The 20,752-nt window shown below is 45.9% G+C and overlaps 1 protein-coding gene across 4 annotated transcripts in view; it reads left to right on the top strand.

Moving 5' to 3' along the window:
• The window catches only part of NRXN3 (neurexin 3), a gene marked incomplete at both ends in the record, with an annotated part of 1,490,367 nt that overhangs the window by 19,910 nt on the left and 1,449,705 nt on the right, over positions 1 to 20,752 (top strand). For all 4 annotated transcript variants that reach the window (XM_080809449.1, XM_080809437.1, XM_080809438.1 and 1 more), the window contains one exon: positions 14,103 to 14,120. In XM_080809449.1, coding sequence (XP_080665575.1) covers positions 14,103 to 14,120 — 18 coding nt within the window. The remainder of the gene's footprint in view (positions 1 to 14,102; positions 14,121 to 20,752) is intronic.

Raw genomic sequence — 20,752 nt, 5'->3', positions numbered from 1 at the left:
ATCTTTTATCAGAAGAAAAATTGCAACCGGAATGGACCTCTGAGATCATATAATTTATTTTTCTTCAGCATTTATTAATATGTTTTGATTGCACAGTTTGACCTTGAGGCATTTCAACTCTATGTTGGTACAGTCGGGATCATACAAACACTGAACCATTTTTATCAAAGGAGCATTTTTTTGGAGGCAAATGATGTGGGACTGGTATGATTTCTCAATCCATTTTTTTCTTCAGCATACTTAAACCATTTCTAATTTTTCCAACTCATTTTTATTTTACTGAATAGTTGTAACCAGATCACTTCTGCTCCATGTGTCTTCTACAATGCTGATCTGATTCGTCGATCAGTTTTTTGTGTGCCTATCAAATTTTGCCTATAGAGCTTCTGCCATTGTGAATGTTCCTTTGTGGTCATTATTTCTACCACATCTCATTTTCTCACATCAAATTTGCCAGTCTAAATTTTGTCAAGAATGTTTGATTCTTCCTTCAATTTTTTAGTCAATAACAAATTTTACCATGTGCATTTTTAGCGGCTGTCAGTTCCATTTTGCGTTGCTTTTTTTCCTGACAGGTCTGATTTTTTTTTATTCGAGGTCAATTTTTGCAGTTCAAAGACTCACATCTTCTTACAACTATAGTCAGCCTCTTTTCTAATTTTTTTTTTTTAAGTAGGTCTAAAACATACTTGAAGGGTCAAATATACAGGGTTCAAATATCCTGTGTGGCAAGAAGAGACCAGTGATCCAGAAGGATTAAGAAATCCGCCCAAGGTCATACATCAAGTTCAAGGCAGAATTCTGCTGGGTTATTTTAGCATATACAACTCCCCTAGTTCAGTGAAGGCAGGGTCTGAATGTAAGATTGGGACGAGCTTGATGGTGTCTTTCCTCCTCCTACCTTCTCATTCCTTCTTCTGAGCCTAATGGACCTCCCACCAACCCACCTCTCTGCGAAATGGCAGCTGGGGCCACGGTTTGAAGGTTCTTGGCTTCTCCCTGCCTCAGCCAGGCCTGCCTTAAGCTGTGTGTGCACGGGGCTGGCATGATTTACAAACAAGCAGGACCAAAAAGGAAAAATCCTCTCTTGTGGAGAATTAGGTCAGTGGCAGAGTCGGGGGCAGGGAGGGAACCCAGATCTGATTCTGCCATCTTTCAGTTCGCCCCACTTGCCTGAAGCAGTCAGAGCAGAGGCCTACGGTGCTGTTGGGTAGTGGACATGTGGGCTTGGGGGGTGAGGAGTGGGGGCCAGTGCCCATGTCTGTGTTCTTGTGCAGATGTGTGTGAACATGAAAGCGGTCTGGTTTCTGGCCTCTCGGGACTCCTCCCTCTCTCGCTGTGTTTGTCTGGATTACTCTAAGGGGGATATTAGTGTTGTCTAATAACGGCCTCAGATTTATCTGGGGATTTGTGTGATTAATTCCCAAGCAAAGTACAGCAGATAGATTAGAGCTCAGCCCATGCGGTGGGTCTACATCCCCCCATTCTCTGCCTCTTCTAATTGGTTTTGGGGGAGGCTCTCCTCTCCCTTCCCTGTTGTCCTGATTGTTGAAGGCTCTAGCATTTAGGCCCCCACTGTAAGGTGGTGGAAACCATTTTCCACTGCTGCAAAGCATGAGTGAGTGTCTGGGAGATGGAATCTCCAAGTTCACGCTCTTGCTTCTTTTTTTAAAAGTTTTTATTTATTTGACAGAGACACACAGAGAGAGAGACTGAGCACAAGCAGGGGGAGCAGCAGAGGGAGAGAGAGAAAGAGGCTCCCCGCTGTGCAGAGAGACCGATGCGGGACTCAGTCCCAGGACCGTGGGATCATGGTCTGAGCTGAAGGCAGACACGTAACCGACTGAGGCACCCAGGCGTCCGCTCTTGTTCCTTTATGAAAGCTGTAGAGATGTGGCCACTTGCTTTTCCCTCCTGGTTGCCACTGTCTTCTTAGGGCCGGATTGTTCTCCCAGCTCCCCTGTCGGGACACTGGTGCTGCAGTGGGAGCAGCGGGGAACTGTGATGCGGATGACCTGGATTCTGGTTTTAGCATCCGTGTTGCCCAGTGATGGACATGTCAATGGCCTGGTCTCAGCTCTGTGTCTCTCATCTGAGCCTCAAAGGATCCTGTGCCACTTGATCGCACGGACCACAATTACGATGAAACAACTAATTATCTGGTTGTTTGTGGCCCTTCTCCCCCAGCGAGACCTGAAGCCCCGAGAGCACAAGCCCCAGTTCTGTCTTGCTCACCTGCCATCCTGCCAGTGCCTAGCCCAGTCCTTCAGACTTGGGTACGTGCTTCGGATACATGTCAGCGGAATGAACCTGTAAAACAGATTCTGCTTGACACTAGAAAATTCTTCCACTTCTAAAATTCTCCCCGTCTCTCCTATTCTGTTTTCTCTGAAAGATCCCATCAATAGCCCCTTTTTAGTGTCCTTAGCGCTTTTGGAACTGGAGTACCACAGAAATTTAAGATTAGAAATGGTGATGAATAATAATAATTTAACTGAAAAGATACATTATGTGATATATAAAATATGAAATTCGTTCTAGGAACTCCCCTTCAGCTTGCTTGATCTCCGGGGTTCCGGACAGTGGAATGCCACCCTGCCCGGTCTTCTGGGTTCTTTCTGCTGGGGCCTGCAGGATCTTATTGAACCCTTTAGAATAGGAATGGTATTAATTAGTAGGTTACATGCATGGTTCTCAGTTTCAAAAATGATTCTTTTAGGTGAGGGTAGGTACTGTACTAATTTCACATGACAACACAAACTGCTTTTCCAGGGAAGAAGTCAACCTTGCTAGTTTCCTGAAAATGGAAGGCAGGAGAGTATTTAGGGGAAAGCGTAAGAGTTGATGGGGTTTCGTAGTGCGCCTCAGGGCCACTTGCTTTTTTCCTAAAGTTCCCAGGTCACGAGAAACTCCATTCTCAGGGCGGGAACCCTTAGGAAAGCCTTTAGGTGAAAGTTTCCATCTAAAGAGCCAATATGTGACCCTCTCCTGAAACCCATGGCAGACACTGCTCATCAGTCATGACCCCCTTTTCTTTCCAAACCCGTATGCAGTCTCAGACTCTTTTTTTAACGTATTACTCTAAAAATGTCACCAAAGAAAATGGAAGGAATGCGTGCTAGCATTAGGTATTTTGGATGCATTTTCCTGTTTTGATCCTCCTGACAAATATGAAATTGATATAATAAAGCCCATTTTACAGATGAAGTTTAAGCAGCTTTTACAAAGTCATAATAAATAGCAGGGCGAGTATAAGAGCTCAAAGCTTACATTCTGCCATGCCTCCCAGGGAGCCCCACTCTCAGGGGTGTCAATATGACTGCTGGCCAGTTAAGATGAAATGTTCTCTCCACTTAATTGTTGTTGTCTATCCTCTGGGGACCACTTCAGGGTTTCTCCAGTAAACAACTTTGAAGCATTCTCTGTCAACCCTAAATCCTGTATTAGTGCTAAGGGCAATAACAGGCCCTATAGGGCCACCCCATCATGTTTATCTACTCTCTTGGATTATTAGATTTACTACTCACTGCATCCCGGGCAGCTGTTTTTGGAGTCTGCAGTGCCTAAGTCAGTGTCTGGCCTGTATGAGCAGTCAATAAATGTTCGCTCTTTCGAATTGAACCCGACACAGAGCTCGCTATGGGAACAGAAGGGGTGAGGATAAAGGCTTATGGCGAATGAAAGCCTTCCCAGCTATTCTGAGAACCTCACAGCCAACCTTTTTGAAACTGTATTCGATGAGATGTTACTAGGTATTCTATAGAGGGAGAAGTGTCCGGTGTTCAAAAACTTCTGTAAACGTGCATATTGTATCCTCTCTCGGACTTCGCAGTGTGTGTTAGTGTAAGTTAGGCTTTCTGAAGTCTTGCCATAGAGAGACTTGTTTATTTTTGTTTAATTCACTTGTTTCTAAATTTATTACTCAACTACAGTTTTTTGCATTGTTGTTGGCAAAGAACTCCTATTCACATTTTGCTGGATGTTGTATCTTGGTGGATTCTGTTCTGGATATGTTGCCTCAACTTATAATCCTATCTCTGAAATACGGAGCCTGATGTCATGGGTATTCTATATATTTAATGATGCTTCTTTTTTTTTTTATTCAAGTATAAGTAATATACACTGTTATATTAGTTTCAAGTGTATAATATACTGATTCACAACTCTATACATTTCTCAGTGCTTATCAGGGTAAATGTATTCTTTTCTTTTTTTTAAAAGATACTTATTTATTTATTTATTTGACAGACAGAGATCACAAGTAGGCAGAGAGGCAGACAGAGGGGGTTGGGGGGTGAAGCAGGCTCTCTTCTGAGCAGAGAGCCCAATGCGGGGCTCGATCCCAGGTCTCTGGGATCATGAGCTGAGCCGAAGGCAGAGGCTTTAACCCACTGAGCCACCCAGGTACCCCAGGGTACGTGTATTCTTAATCCCCTTTACATATTTCACCCTTCCTCTGACATACCTCTCCTCTAGCAACCACCATTTCTCTGTATTTAAGAGTGGTTTTTTGTGTCTTTGTTTTGTTTTTTAAATTCCTCATATGAGTGACTTATTTCATGTAGCATTATACAGTCGAAGTCTATCCATGTTGTCCCAAGTCTCATTCTTTTTTATGGCTGAGTAATATTCCATTGTATATCGACACCACACCTGCTTTATCTAATCATCTCTGGATGAACACTTGGGATTGCTTCTATCTTTTGGCTATAGTAAATATTGCTGCAGTAAACATAGGAGTGCACATATCTTTTGGAAGTGGTGTTTTCATCTTCTTTGGGTATATACAGAGTAGTGGAATTACTACATCACATGGTAATTCTGTTGTTCATTTTCTGAGGAACTTCCATACTGTTTTCCACAGGGACTAAACCAGTTTGCATTTCCACCAACAGTGCACAAGGGTTCTTTTTTCTCCGCATCATATCCTCACCAACATTGGTTATTTCTTGTCTTTCTGATTCTAGCTGTCCTGACAGGTGTAAGGTGATATTTCATTGTGGTTTTGATTTGCATTTCCTTGATGATTAGTGATGCTGATGATCTTTTCAGGTGTCGGTTTGCCATGTATCTGTATGTCTTCTTTGGAAAAACATCTATTCAGGTCCTCTGTTTTTTTAATTGGATTTTTTGGGTTTTTTGGTATTGAGTTGTATAGATTCTTTATATATTTTGGATAGTAACCCATTCTTGGGTATATCATTTGCAAATATCTTCTCCCATTTAATAAGTTGTCTTTTGGGGTTTTTTTGTTTGTTTGGATGGTGTCCTTAGCTAACAACCATCAATTCTTACCACTGGAATTGGCAAGCCCACACCAGTTTCTTGATATTTGCCCCCATTCCTCCAGGATCTAGATTTGGATGGTTGACCAGTGAGGGTAGAAATAATTGGGAATGGATGGATGGTGGTATGGGAAAGAAAGAGACTGAATTCAGAGAAATTTGAGTTCAAATCCTGGTTACTGTGTATGAATTAAGTGAACTTGGGCATATGAACTTCCCTGAGCCTTGGTTTCCTTGTCTGTTAAGTGAGGGTAACAAGTGTGTATCTATATTGGGATTAAAGAAGCCGTACACACACACATGCACACACAATGCTGCCACAGGTGCTAGCCATATGGGAGGCCTTCCTTAAACAGTAGAGATTATAATGGACAATGAATGCACTTGTCTTCTGGGTCATATTTTTAAGTTTCTTTTATAATATCATTGTGAATAGGTACCCTACTTAATCTTTCTGATACCAGCTATGATCGTGAAAAGAGCTTCAGGGAGGGTAGTTAGCATGGCTGAGTTCATGTACGGTGTATGGAGTAACCAGGACTTCTCCTCAAGTCTTCCTGGCTCCACACCCTGCCCCTTAACCCCTCTGCTATAAGCAGGAGGCAGGGAAATTGAAGTTGCCTTCATCTCAGCTATTTTTCCAGGAGGACTGACTGATTTCTTTTCCCACCTCTCTTACCTAGCAAGATGAGGGACAGCCTTTCACTTAGGTCAGTCTGTCTCCCGATTTCCTGGTGTTCTGTGGGATGAGGTGTGTATACTATTGGTGGATCGTGCCCATCGGGGGAGGAAGATACCCATTTTCTTTACCTAGGAAGTTGGCATTTGGGCTGTAGCTCCTGGCTCTGCCCACCTGCTATGGGGCCTTTTCGAAAGCCTGTTGGGTGGGAGTCTCTTGTAGGTTCCAGCCTCCTGGCCTAGCACAGGGAAGTACTATTTAGCTAGAGATGCCTTTTGTTTGTGAGGCTTAAGTGGCTGGATAGAAGCTCAACTTGGCCCTTTCAGTTTACAAGGGGTGTATCAACAAGCCCGCAGAGACATTCATAATAACAACTTCTGTAAGTGTGTATTGAGCATTTACTCTGTGCCTGGTGTTGTGCTGAGATCTTTATACGGATCATCTCATCTGACCCTCATAACAGTCCTGTAAATTAGGTACAGTCAGTTCTGCTAGAAAGCTTGTTTTGAAAATGCAAATTTGTTCCAATGTGATTGATATATTAGGGAACGATTTGAGCATAATAATTTTGCCTTTGATTATGCATGATTTTGTCCACGAGAAACACTAGGTAGAGGCAGAAAACTGCAGTCAGCTGAGCCAGGCTACGTAGAAATACACAAATTGCACACACCTCAGAAGCATGCCTGCTCCTTCAGTTGCTGCGTGTGCTGTGAGCCACACCCGTGCACATCTGGTGTTACAACTCTGTCCAACAGCAGAGTGTCCTCCTCTCACTATTTGGCAACAACTCACAAGCTTCCTGCTCCCGCAAGCACACTTCAAGTCTTTTCCGAGGGCTCTAGTGGTCGTAGTATTTGGAGATTTCTTAACCATTTAACACGTGTAAAGCTGGTTCCTATCTTCTATTATGGGTCACTGATGAGGTGTTGGGATGTCATGCCCCAGCTTCATTTTCCCCATTAGCTCTGTGGTTTTTACTATGTGATTTTGCCCTGCGTGGTGACTTTTTAGGGACTTGGAGTCCCTTTAGCAGGCTCCACTGCCATTATTTCCATGTGGCCAAAGTAGAAGGTCAAGTTAAGCAATTTGACAAAAGTATTTGTAATAACTAGCGGCAAAGTCACGATTCAAAGTCCAGATTGCCTTACCGCCACGTCTGTGCTCAAACCAAACCAAACTGAACCCTGTCGTCTGAACTGAGGTCTGATTGCATGTGGAACAAGGGGACTCCTTCTCTCCCCAGCTGTCAGTCAAGCTCTGGTTTCTCAGGCCAGACCCACTACCAGAATGTGAGAGCCCCTAAGGTATTTGGACACAGGAGTAACCCAGCCCATGGTCGTGCCTTCCATGTTCCTTCCTGCTTTGCAGCTGCTCCTCTCCCTGCTCCTGCCTCCCAGGCTGGCTGGCCCCTGACACAGCAGCTACCTCCCTGCTCCATCTTGCAAGCTGGAGTTATTAGCATCAAAGAACAAAAGCAAACAGCACTGGGGCTGGGGTGGGGGTGGGGGGGCTCAGTCTTCTACAAAGGCAGATAAATGGGCTCTGTGTTGGGAATGAAGCTAATACCACCTGGCCTTTTGTGGAGAGACAGCTCTTCCAGTGTTTGAAGAGCTCAGACATCGAAAGCTGGAAGGAGCCCCAGAACATGGAAAACCCAGCCGCTGCACTGCTGGAAGTTTGCTTTAGCTCAACTAACGAGATCGTTTCTGTATTTGTTCCTGAAGTAGAGGGAAGAACCTTGTGCTTACTCTCCCCAGGGGCAAGAAAGGACAGGCCATTGGAGAGAGGCAGTGCGTGCCTTTTTTTGTTTCTTTCTCTCTTCATGTTGTAGTTGGGGGAACTCCTCAGTTGAAGGCTTGACCTGACGCTTGTGGGCCTGGGGCAAGAGTATATCTAGGGATCTGCCTCCCACTGGGCAGCCTCCCTCCTCTCCACTTCCAGCACCATGAAGATCCCTGTGGACATTGGTGTGGATACCCCAGCCTGTAGAAATCCACAGCTCCTATAAATCACTTTCCCTTGGCCGTTTCTTGACACTAGTGTACACACATCAGTGGATTGGTCAGCTTTTGGGAGAATGGACCCCAGTGACTTTGGGGCAATTTGGGCAAGGGATTCTGAGTACCCGATTGTACTCTGCAAAGGAGTTAGTGGCAGACGTTGCTGGTTCTTGGTGCAAACATGTAGTTGGCCCTACAGACTCCTCAGATCCTGAGGTAGGATATAGCTGCAGAAGGGCAGAGCATATAGCCCAGCCAAGGACTCCATTTGGCCAGGCCTATGGTCATATTGCGTTTGACCCCTTCCCTCTGCCCTTGGCTCTGCCTTTTTGTCACTTTTGTGAGACGCCCTATATTCCTATCCCTAGTTTGTAGCTTGATGGGTCTGATGGTACCTCTCCTGGTTTGCTTTTTCATTCAGAAATACAGCTTGACCCTTTTGGTTATGCTACTCTGAGTATGGGAGATATTAATAAGATAGAGCCTCCTCTCTGGGTCTTAGTTTCCATATCTATACAACAGGATGAATGATGTTCCTACCTGTTAGGGTTTTGCCTGTTAGGGTTTTGATGAGAATTGAATAAGATGAGCTATATAAAGCACTTAGCAGCAGCCCAGAGAATATTCGATAAATGTGAACTTTATTATGAGTTGGTAGTGCCTTGTGTCAGGGATATATAGACATCCCATTTTATCCCTACATTTATCCTGACGTGTGATGTTGGATACAGTAATTGGCTCAGGAACAGACACATGACCTAAGCTAAATCAGTGAGAGGCTTCCCAGGGAATTTTACCAGAATTACCAGGAAAACAGCTGCTCTCTTTTCTCTAGTGCTGCCAGGTTTTGTCTCTGTTACCACATGGGGGACAACCCACCTGATCATGAGGGCCACACAGGAGAAAACAGGTGTTCTTAATTTAGTAGCTATTAAGACAGACTCAGAGTCCAATACCAGTTCTGTCTCTCTGTCCATAGGCATGTGTCATAATTTCTCTGAGCCTCACTTTTCTTTTGTGTAAATGCAGATACGTGTATCAATTGAGATGATCTATTAACCATTCAATACATATTGCTGAGCACTTACTGTGGGCAAGACCCAGCTTAGAGACTTGTGATAAAAGCAGTGAATGAAACAGACAAGACTACTGTCGTGAAGCTTGTATTTAAAGGGGGTTATAAACAATAAAAGCAGAGACCCATCCTGTGATATCAAATAGTGTTTAGTGCCCTGAGGAAGGAAAAGCAGGGTAAGTGGCAGAGAAGGGTCCCTATTTTAGAGAAGGTGGTAAAGGAAGGTCTTTCTGAGGAAGTAATCTTTGAGCTAATACCTACAGAAAATGAGAAACTGTCTTATAAGTGCCTGACAAAGACCATTCAGTCTAGGGGCTAGCACATGCACAGGCTGCAGGCAGGACCTGCTCAATTAGTGTTAGTTTCTTCTCTTTCTGAGGACTGGCTCTCATGACCCTCCACCTTCCTCCTTCTGCCCTTCTACCTCTGGCACTCATGCTGATCTTGGTAGAAAAAATTTCTGATGAAAATAAATTCTGGCCCAATCTGTCTGAAAAATTCTGGCCACCTCTGTTAGGAATGCTGTGCTCAAAGCAGGGATTGGGACAGCAACCCAGGAGAGGAAGGATTTGACATACAGCTGCCACCCTTCACCTACTGTCTTCAGCATCACAACCAGGGAAGAAGTAAATTAGGGCATTTCCACCTTCACGCAGTACCCCACGGACACTTATCCTGTATGCAACAATAACCTCAGCCACAAGTGTGTAACATCAGCACACATATTTTTAAGTTCAAAAAGGAAACATGTTCGGGGACGCCTGGGTGGCTCAGTTGGTTAAGCAGCTGCCTTCGGCTCAGGTCATGGTCCCGGCGTCCTGGGATCGAGTCCCACATCGGGCTCCTTGCTCCGCAGGGAGCCTGCTTCTCCCTCTGTCACTCTGTCTGCCTGTGCTCGCTCTCTCTCTCTCTGACAAATAAATAAATAAAATCTTTAAAAAAAAAAAAAAAAAAAAGGAAACATGTTCCTATAGTTTTGGGGAGAATTGGTTCTACTAACCATGGGGGAAAAGGAGGGACCCTCCATCTGCTGCTGTTGTGTTTATAGAAGAGAGCTCAGCCAGGGAGCCCTCCTGCCTTACCCTTCATTTGGACTATGTAATTTCACAAGGGAGGAGTCCGAGCTCCCCCAACTCACTACTTATACACATACAAACACACACCCCACATCCCTGGATAAGCTCTGGGGAGTGTGAGGCAGGCTGCACAGCCACCCTCCTGGAGGCGAGGCCCAGCCAAACCTTTTGGGACCCCACCTGGTGAACTCTGTCTTGGGTCTGACCTATTTTCTAGGAGAGAAAATAGAATATAGATTTAAATGCAGTGGTGCTCTGGAAAACTACAGGCCCAGCAGTGTGAGAAAAGAAAACAGTAGGGGGGAGCAGAGGAAGTGCTGATATGGGTGAGGACGCCGTCTCTCCTGGATCAATCTTAGCTGGTCGTCAATTGCCTTTTCTTCTGCAATTTGCCCGCATTTTTCTCCACTAAAAATTGATATATCTACACTCATTTACATATTTATCTTTCCTCTGACCAGTTCTGGGGCTCAGTGCTCCTCCCCCAGACATAGACTCCAGGCTGAAGACCACTAGAAAGCACAGACAGAGGGAGCTCTGGGGATGGTCGCCCTGGAAGTGGGACAGCAGCAAGGCATGGAGTCAGAAACACCCTCAGCTGCACCCTAGATCAGCCTTCCTTGCCTGTGTGACCACAGGAAGGACTTTTAATACTCTTATCCTCTCATATATGAAGGCAATAAAATTACAAGCTAATGTTGAGGGCTTTCTAAAGGTAGGTACTGTTCCAAGCTCTTCACAACCACCCTAGGAGGTAGGGACTATTATCATACCGATTTTATAGATGATAAAACTGAAGCACAGAAAGATCTAGTAGCTGACCCAAGGTCTACACAGCCGTAGACCCAGAGCCTGAATCCTGGCAATCCAGCTATGGATCTCGCTCTCTGTGCCAATTCCTATGGCCTGGCCTGAGTCACATGGCTACACTTGGAGCTAAGGTGGGGTCATCTCTACCAAGCCGCATGGATTAAGAGTGGGAAGGGGTTCCCCAAAAGATAGCTGGGACTTGTGACACAAAGAAGGGGTAAAGCATGGACAGACAGTATAACAGATGAATATGGTTTAGGTTCTGATTCCCCCCTGCCCCTGTCAAGCTTTGCCATTTCATTCTATTGGTCAGAATTGAATGTGGAGATTCAAATTACTCACTGCTTCTTGGGACGGGGGCCAGGTTACACTATATGTCTCTATTTCATGTTAGACACAATGCTCAGAACTGCCTCCAGCTCACTGACACAGCTAGAAACTGAGCCTGGACCCTGACCCCTCACTGAAGAAGGTTTTTCTTGGTGTGCTTGTTGCCCCTCTTTGGCAAGAAGAGATGCTGTATGTTTTATGCTCAGGGCTAGAACTGAGGCCAGTTAAAGCTTTAGGAGGGAATGGAATTTTCTTGGACCCCTGTTCCTGTTCTCCTACAACCTTTTAATTCCTCCTTGCCCTACTTCCCACTGAGGAAGAGGATGGGAGGAAAAAGACCCAAGAGAGGGGAGGGCTGGAACAGATCCCTTCATTCATAAGCAGAAGAGTTGAACTGAAATCACACACACACACACACACACACACACACACACACACACACAGCCTTAATTCCTATAGGCTCTTGGTGTTTCCAGGGAGCCTTCTGGTCAACATTTCTTGGTAGTTGTGTCTGTGGTCATTCAAACTGGTAACAATCAGCACAGGTAATATTTATGCAGTGTTTGCCTTGTACTGAGTTAAATGCTTTAAAAGTATTTAATCTTCTAACACTGCCATGAAGGAGGTTCTGTTCTCTTCCCATTGTATAGCTGAGGCAAACAACTCAAAAGTTCTGTGATTGACCCACAGCCTTTCAGTAGGTCAGGATTTGAACCCAGATCTGTCTGTCTCCATAGTTTAAGATTATAAACACAATGTTCAAATGGGCAACTTAGTTTCGAAAGAACTTTGGAGTTCCATGATATCCTGCCTCCCTTGGGTGTTGATGCTTCCAAAGAGCATGTTTCCATGAACAACAGTGTTGAAAGTTCCACCACTGAACTCCCCCACATGTAAATAGTTTGATATCCTGCTTAATGAAAGGGTATTCTAACGACCACTATTCTAGGCTGTCCATCAGTCACAGTTAATTGCCCTGCTTAGTTATTTATACAGAGTGTTTTCCCTTCCCATCTCTTCTATTTTGCCACTTTTCTTCTTGCTGCCACTCTACCCCTGAATCTCAAACAACACCCCAGAAAACCTGAAAGAGGGTGTGGCTGAGGAATGATTCAGAGCTCTCCAGAGGTCTCTTTGGGCAGATACAGCTTCTAGGGTGTGGGCTGGAGAATGCTTAGCTGTTGCTATGGGTTTGCCCCTCCTGGATGTGGGGGCACAGCTCTGTTAGGTCAGCACCTGGATTTTCCTGGGGCAAGAGTTCTAGTGATTGTGGATCTTGCTGAATCTTTACAAATCTAATTGCAGCAAATTAGAGGCACAGTAAATAAAACCCATGACTTATTCACAGGGTAGCTAAGGGGGTCTCCTCCGTGGTTCCAGGGTGCTCACTTTAGCTACGAACTGAATTTGGGTCCCCTCTGCCTCTGAGGGACCTGGGTTTCCATTGAACAAATGTTGAACTGGGTGGGATTCAAGGGGTCTAGAGTCTTATGTAGTCTCTGTACCTGAACTAAGTGTGTGACCTTGGGCAAGTCTCTCAACCTCTTTCATCCCCCCACATCTTAACCAAAGATGAATTAAGCTAGATGATGTCTGTGGGTATCCCAGGTCTACCATTTTGTGATTCTAAGTGAGTCACCTGGGATTGTGAGGATGGCCAATGGCTTCCTGAAGCAGCCCCCGTTCCATCTCCTCAGGTTGGGTCTAGAGGTTTTTTGTTTTTGTTTTTCTTTAAAGATTTCGTTTATTTATTTGAGAGAGAGAATGAGAGGAGACAGCATGATAGGGGAGAGGGGAGAGGGAGAAGCAGACCCCCCGCCAAGCAGGAAGCCCGATGTGGGACTTGATCCTGGGATTTTGGGATCATGACCTGAGCCAAAGGCAGTTTCTTAACCAACTGAGCCACCCAGGTGCCCCGGGTCTAGAGGTTTTGACAAAGCTCTGGCTTGCTTTCGATTTGGCTTCTCAGCAGGATTCTATCTTACATTTGAGGGGAGGAGGAGGAGATTGTGTTCATGAAGATGATGGGAGTGAACCGCTCTTCATTTTTTGAAAGTTCATTGGCTTAATTCAAATGTCAACCTTCCTAGGGCTGAATGTCTATTTGTAGTTGTCAAAAGTGGTTTCAAATGGCAATTCCTGTCATTAATGATGGGGTGAAAAGCAAGAAGAAAAATTAAAGGGGGAGGCAGAATTTCAATTTGTGTGGCAAATGATCTACTCACACACAATCTCCCGCATACACACTGCTGTCTGTGATGAAGGATGGTCACTGGGAATACTGGAGAGGGAGGGGATTATAAATGTTTTGTTATCTTCTGTCCTTCAGTCCTATGTCGTAAATAATGCTGCAACTTGCTCTCCATTCTCATGCCTCTTTTTCTTTGTTCCTCAAGGAAGTGGTTTATTATTTTTTCTCTCTGTGGGGAAACTTGCTTGACATCATGTCCAGTGTTCTGTATCTGGAGGCAAGGAGGATTTGCTTGGGTGGTGGTGTGCAGAAATCAACCAGAATATTTTAACCAATATTCTTGCAGGATTCCAGTCTGCTTGGCCAAGAGCCCAATCTGATTCCAGGATGATATCTTTCCGGACAGATGTGCAGCTCACCTCTCTTGCTACATGCACAGTGGAAAGGGAGCTTGGTCCCTCGGCTTGCATGGGTGGTTTTTGGGTGAAGGTAGAACTAAGTGCTCAGAAGCTGAGTACCTCTGGGGTCTTGCATGAACATGATAGTCATGCAAGGGCACATTGCACTGTGTGTGTGTGCTTCTAACACTCTTCTTCCTTTTTCTCCCCCTTTCTCTCCTCTGCCTTTCCCTCTCTTTGAAAATGCTGCCACAGATGTCAGTCAAGGTCCAGGTGAGTCTCTGTGTTTACACAGCTGCTGTGGAAATTTCCCCTCTGCCAGATTGTGCATGGTTTGATTCTGAGTGAGACCTTTTTCTAGGGACTCTAAACAGAGCAGAGATCTAAGTACGCTGCATTTTCATTGATTTGGGTTGAGAAGAAATGCCTTGAATTGATGTATTCGTATTGGTTTTGAAAACCATTTTAAAACCAAAGGAATGTGATTCCCATGCTTATACAGTCACCTCCTTCTGATTAACATTTCTGGGTGAATCAAAGAAGTGGAAAATGAGCACTTCTGGAAATATTTTTTAAAGATATCCTTAAGATATGAATTCTCCAATTTAATGAGCATTTTTGCCTTATCATACCTAGATCTACTTATCTTCTATAGCTTCATGTGGTTAAAAGTTGAAGATATGACATACTTAGCATGGAAAATATGTGGGTGAAAGAAGTCTTCTTTCTTTTTATTCTAAGAAATGGCTTTCTCCCCACCCCACAATGAAATTAGCAGGTTTTAAATGGTTATATAACCAATACATGCTCACTGTATTAACCAAAAAAAAAAAAAAAAGAAAAGAAAGAAAAAGAAGAGGAATGGTTTTTGTCAATGAACAAATGGAAAAACCATTCTTATGCTAATTGCGCATTTCTTTTGTTAAAATGCACATTCATCCAGAGTTCTAACCCTAAGCATTGTCTGTGTCTGTGTGTGCACACACTCGTGTACACACATACACACACACAAGCTCATATGAGAGGATACAACCATATATGGATAAAAAGTATCAGATGACTTAGAATGATTTGGAGACTTTTCTAAACTGGATAAAATTTTGAGTTAAGAGGAGTAATTAACGCTACCAAGTAAGAAGGGAATATTGTCATTCTCAGCTATTTTCACATACACTTTCTTGTTTAGTCCTTTTAATGTTGAATTCTTATAGTATCAATACAAGGCATAGGAACTGTTATATCCTCCATTTTAATACAGTGGAAATTGAGGGCCAGCAGGCTATGCCATTTGCCCAAGGTTGTAGGGCTCATCAGCGGTAGCACTGGGATTTGAACCTAGGACTCTGACGCCAAAGCCCATGCACACTCCATTGGAACACACTGAAAATTCCATCACTGAAAATTTTCAGCAATTGAAGGCCTTGTAAACATTTCCTGATGGGACTATTGTCTATTTTTCTTTAGAGATAATATGATGTTTTCATTATTAGCAGTTTTTTTTTTTCAAGTGAATTTATCCTTTTTTTTTTTTTTACTATCTAAAAGAATCAACCAGACTTAAGTCGGGTTTCTGGCCATTGATTTATGTGGTATATTACATAACATAAAAGAATAATACAGTTATCTCCCAGTTAATAAATAGGGTTTCAGTGTCTTTGTTTTCTTCTCTCCACACCCTACCTTTGAAAACAAATAGTGTTCTAACTGATGCATAGGACAACATTTCCTAGGAAGATTCCATTAGATTAATTTTCTATTTAATAATATTTTACTCAGTGTACCAGGCACTGTTGTGGGCACTAGGAATAAAACAGTGGACAAAATAGAAAACAATCCCTTCCTCATGGATCTTTTATTCTACTCAAGGGAAGACAATGAACTGTATATACACACACATTATACATATTACATATATGTATGTATCATGAATATTACATGAGAGGGTGGGTGATGAGCACTGGGGAGAAAGATGAAACTGTTAAAAACTAAGTTGCTAATTTATAGAGGAATCTCAGGAAAGGCCTCCCTGTTAAGATGATGTTTTCTGAAATACCTTAAGGTGCTGAGGTAGGAGCCCAATACCTCAAGTTTTGTTTGTAGAAGTGCCAGTTGGCTCAACCCCTCCTCCTCCTGCTTCCTGGCAGAGATGTGACCCGGGGCCCTCGTGTTGACTTGTGTATGTTGTGGGAATGAGCGGGGGCAGAAATCCTGCCTGCATTCCTCTTGCCAAGCCTGCCACCGTGGGGCTGCCTCCGACCAAGGGTAGTGGGGAGGGCGCCTTTTTGTAATTCTCACAAAGGCGCCTACTGGTCCTGGATGAAACAGTATGGCGGAGTGAAAGGCCGCAGGCACACAGGCTCCTGTCTGTCTTTCCAGAGGGGTGGAGGTCAGTGGGTGATGCTCCCTTACATCACGGCAACGGTAACTAGCCCCGCACAGCCCTGTTCCAATTCGACAGCCATTCTCTCATCGTATTCTCTTAATAACCCTCTGAGGTATGTCCGTTGAGCCCCGTTCTTCTGCTGAGGAAGTTGAGGCCAGGAGGTTAAGTGACGTGTTGAGGTCACCCAGCCATGGAGGAGCTGGGCCAAGAGGGGCTTCCAGCCTGATTCCACATCCGCCACTCTGCTGCCCTTGAGGTGTCAGGAGCTGATGGCCAATCCTCTATCTCCCCACCCCAGCCCGTTGGTTTTCGTGGTTTCTGAGCCGGAAGCGGGTCACCCGTTCCGAACCTTTCCCTGGGGCAGGGCAGGGCGGGAGGCCACCGAGCTGCTCCACCCGGGCTGAGGTGAGCGGCCTCCTCCCGCCTCTCGCCTCTCGGAGCCGCCCAGGCAACGCGGAGCCAGCAGGGTTGCGGCTCTGAAACCAGGCGCCTTGAGTGGTTCTCGGAGTTTTTTTTCCCCTTCCCCACAGGAAGACAAATTGGGGATTTTATGAGCTAATGTAACTGTTTACCCAGCGGCGGCGGGAAGACTGTGAGGGACGATTGATTAATTTTACGTGCTGAGGGTGTCGGTGAGAAGTAACCTACTGGAAGCAGTTGGCGATGGGATCCCGCGGGAGGTGCCTTCCCCAAGGTCCAGGAGCCGGGCTGGGGGCGCAGAGAGACGGTGCTGGAAACGCTCAGGAGAAGAGGGACAGGCCACACCTCCTACACGTCCATGTGGGAAGACCCACGGCCCCTCTTCCTCCATCTGGTCTTGAGTTGGGAGGTTAGGATAATACAGTAGCATCAGGCCATTGCGGTGAAGGAGAGGAGGGACTCTCCACTCTGATTTAACTCTTCACATCAACCCTCCCAGGCGGGTGGTACCCTCCTCTCTCAGACGAGAGAGGCCTCAGAGAGGGTCGGTAACTGCCCACAGCCTCCGCCTATTAGTACGAGACCAGGATCTCACATCCGTCTACCTCTAAAGCTTGTACTCTCTCTCTTCGAAACCCTGGCATTTCCAAGACAGAGCTGTGGGCCAGGGGCACTGCTTGTCAGGGTCTGCATTCTTCACTTTCTGTGCGGTGTGTGGCACATGGTAGGGCCTCAGAAATATTCATTGTGCAGAAAGTGTGGGAACAAGTACCAGGGTATTGTGTGTCTGTAAGGTCCTGAGGCAGCTCAAAGGGACAACTATTTTACTTTTCAGAGGAGGAAACTGAGGCCCGGGGTGGGGAAGGGACATCTACCAAGGCCAGGTAACACACTGGTGGCCTGGAGGAGACCCCTGTCAGGCATTTATCACATGCCCCTGGCCCACTGGGATTTGTCACTGGTCTTCCTGTCTACCATGCTATGCCTTCTGCTCTCTCCCTCTTCCCGAGTGTTCCAGAACTCTCTGCCAAGGGGAGAACAAGCCCTTTGGAGGAGAGGAAGGGATCTAGGGGGCAGAGAACAGTGCTGGGGCCTGTGGGCGCAAGACCCTTCTCTTCCCCTCCCCCAGCGCCTCTCCTTCCAGCCACGAGGGGCTGCTTCTGGTGCTCCAATGACAGGCTTTCTCTTCAGAAGGGATAATTTCTCAGGCTCTGCCTGCTGATTAGAGCTGGAATTTAAATGAATAACTGTGACCTTGTGGAAGTGCCCTAGTTATTCAGAGGCCTGATGAGGAAGTAGGCCTCTTGCTTCGGTCCGTCAGAGCCTTGGCAGGCGCAGGAGGAGGGCCTGCTGTCTGCCAGGGCCCAGAGGAGGTCCCTGCGTGCTGTTGCCCGAAGCAACTGACGGCCTCTGCTGGAGCCTCCCTCTGCCCGCTCTTGATCTCTGCCCTCGGTGTCTTCCCTCTCAGTTTCAGTCATCTTGGGGCTGTCCTGAGAGACCGGACCTGGTTATTTATCCTGAGCCCTGCCCTGTCTCCGGGGAGTCCAGCCTGAGGGACGCTGAACCCGAAGTCAGGATGCAGCACTGTTGTGTCTCACTTGTGTGATGGACACAAAGGGTTTGCCCTAGAACTTACTGCTCAGAGGCAGACCCCCAGAACCATAGCACTGGCCTCACGCAGGAGCTTGTTAGAGAAGCAGAATCTCAGGCCCCACCCCAGAGCTGCTGAGTCAGAATCTGCTTTTTACCAAGACACCCAGGTGTGCACACATCAAGGCTTGAGACCCACTGACCTGAGGTGTCCGGCTTCTCCTCCTCTTTGGGGCCAGCAGGGCTATGTCTACTGAGGAAGGCGCAGTCCACCACATGACTGCCAGTTTCTCGTCTCTTCTCCTAGGTACACAGCGCAGCGTGGCCTTTTTCCGGGTACACGGGTTGGGAGGGCGACTGGGATTAGGGGAGGGAAAGGGAACGAACACTTCCTGACCACTGAGTCCGTGGCCATCACTGTTCCGGCACTTTCCATGTAAGAGTTTACAAAGTGAGGCAGGGTAGCTCAGGATAGCACAAGGTTCCCTCAGGGGTTCAAGCGCTAACTCCAACCCGTTGCCTCCTTCTATAGGGCCTTTGAGCTACAGATGGCTTTTCACGTTATAAATAGTTGAAAGCAGTCAAAAGAATAATTTGTGATGCACATATTTTATGAAATTCCGATTTCAGTGTTCATAAAGTTTTATCAGAACACAGGCACGCTTCTTCATTTCTGCTTTGTCTCTGGCTGCTTTGCGAAGGCGGAGTGGAGTAGCTGTGTGGCGAGACGAGTCTGGAAGACTTACCATCTGGCCTGTTACAGAAAAAGTTTGCCACCCCTGGGTTAGAGCATAGACTTGGAGCCAGATGGCTGGGTTGACATGCTGGCTTTCTCCCAGTATGAACAGTAGGTGCTGTTTAAGTTACCTTCCCATTGTGGGTCCCACTTTCCTCATCTGTAAAATGGGGACAGTATGTACATACCTCACGTGGCTCTTGTGAAGATTGAGTTCACGCATGTCAAGTCTTTAGAACAGTGCCTGGCACATAGTCAGTCATGTGTAAATTAGCTAGTATTCCAAGTTAGCTCATTTGATCCTTTCCACACGTTTTCATTTCACAGGTCAAGATGGCCTCAGAGAAGTTTAAAAGAAAAGACATTCTTTTGCCTGTCTTGGTCTCCCACACTGTTCGGAGGCATGCTCCCAGTGCTGGAGAGCCCCTCAAAAGACATCTGCTATGCTTCCCTTGTGACACATTCTCTCCCATCCATCCTGATCTTTATGTCCTCAGTGATGAGATCCCTCAGACTTAGATCCTGGCCACCACTGCTCTGAAATGAGGCCGAGGAATCCCAAAGAATGGAGGGAGGCAAGGGGACCGATATTTACAGAGGTCCCACTGTGTGCCAGGCACCCGTCATGGATGATGAACCTAGCCCTCCAAGATGTTAGATCCTTTGCCCAGGGTCAGAACCAGGTACGGTAGGTACCAGGATTGAAACAGTTAGCTGGGATTTCTGCCCTGTCATTCTGTTTCCTTCTGGTTCTGCTACTTTCCCTGGGGGTTGTGTGGCCTTGGGTAAGTCATGAAACCTCTCTGGGCCTTAGGGGTCTTGTCTTTGATGTGAAGGGGTTGAATCAGATGGCCTCTCAGGCTTCTTTCATTCTGAAGATCCATGATTAGGCCTCCAACCGAGATACTCAGGCGATAGCAATCAGGAAAATGCCTTCTCTTTTACCAAAGACATAAGGCTCCTAACTGCAGTGCTAACCATAACATATTTTGTCTTTTCCTTCCTCTTCTTTTGGGCAATAGCCCCATTTACTTTTCTCCTTTATTTATTAGGGAAAACACCTGGCATTCATTGAGCTTGTATTTTGAGCCAGGAGCTAGAATATTATTTTGGCACGCATCATTGAATTCTTTTGACAGCCTCAGGAGGTAGATTTTGTTATTAGACCCATTCCATGCACAAGCAAATTGAGGCTCAGGGATGTCCACTCACCAGTTTTATCCACTAAAAAGTGGCAGAGCAGGATGCAAACCCTGGTGTGTCTGGCCCGAGAGATGACTCATGGTGAGTTCCAGCAGGACATACACTCCACAGAGGTACAGTCCTGTTCACCCTTTCTGTGCTCTGGGCCCACATCAGTGCCAATATGTAGTGGGCATGGAATAATAAATACTGGGTCAGTGAATAAATCGTGCTTGGGACTCATCTCTTAGTTTTACTCCTCACTTCTCTGAAAAAAAGTCTGCTTTTTGTATAGCGGTTCACCCTGAGACAGGAGGTAATCGAATTTTATTCAGTGCCCATCTTGGGCTCGGGTCAGGGGAGGATGCAGGCAGTGGGGAATCCACCACGGCTGTGTGTAATTGGATTGGAAGGGGGCCCTTGGCTGGGCTGACAGTGATCAGCTTCCAGCCAGTTGCCCACAGGGGCCTAGGAAGACCCCCTTGGCTGCTGTAGCTCTTCTTGATGAATAAGTGTGAGTAGGGAGCTGCTTCCCAGCCTGCCTCCGGCTGTAGCTAAGTTAAGGAAGCAGACCACTGGGCCTTTGTGCCTTTT

The sequence above is a fragment of the Martes martes genome, assembly GCF_963455335.1.
Source record: "Martes martes genome assembly, chromosome: 7".
In the NCBI taxonomy this organism is placed as follows: Eukaryota; Metazoa; Chordata; class Mammalia; order Carnivora; family Mustelidae; genus Martes; species Martes martes.
The sequence above is the reverse complement of the archived record's forward strand: the minus strand, read 5'-3'. Positions and strand labels throughout refer to the sequence as shown.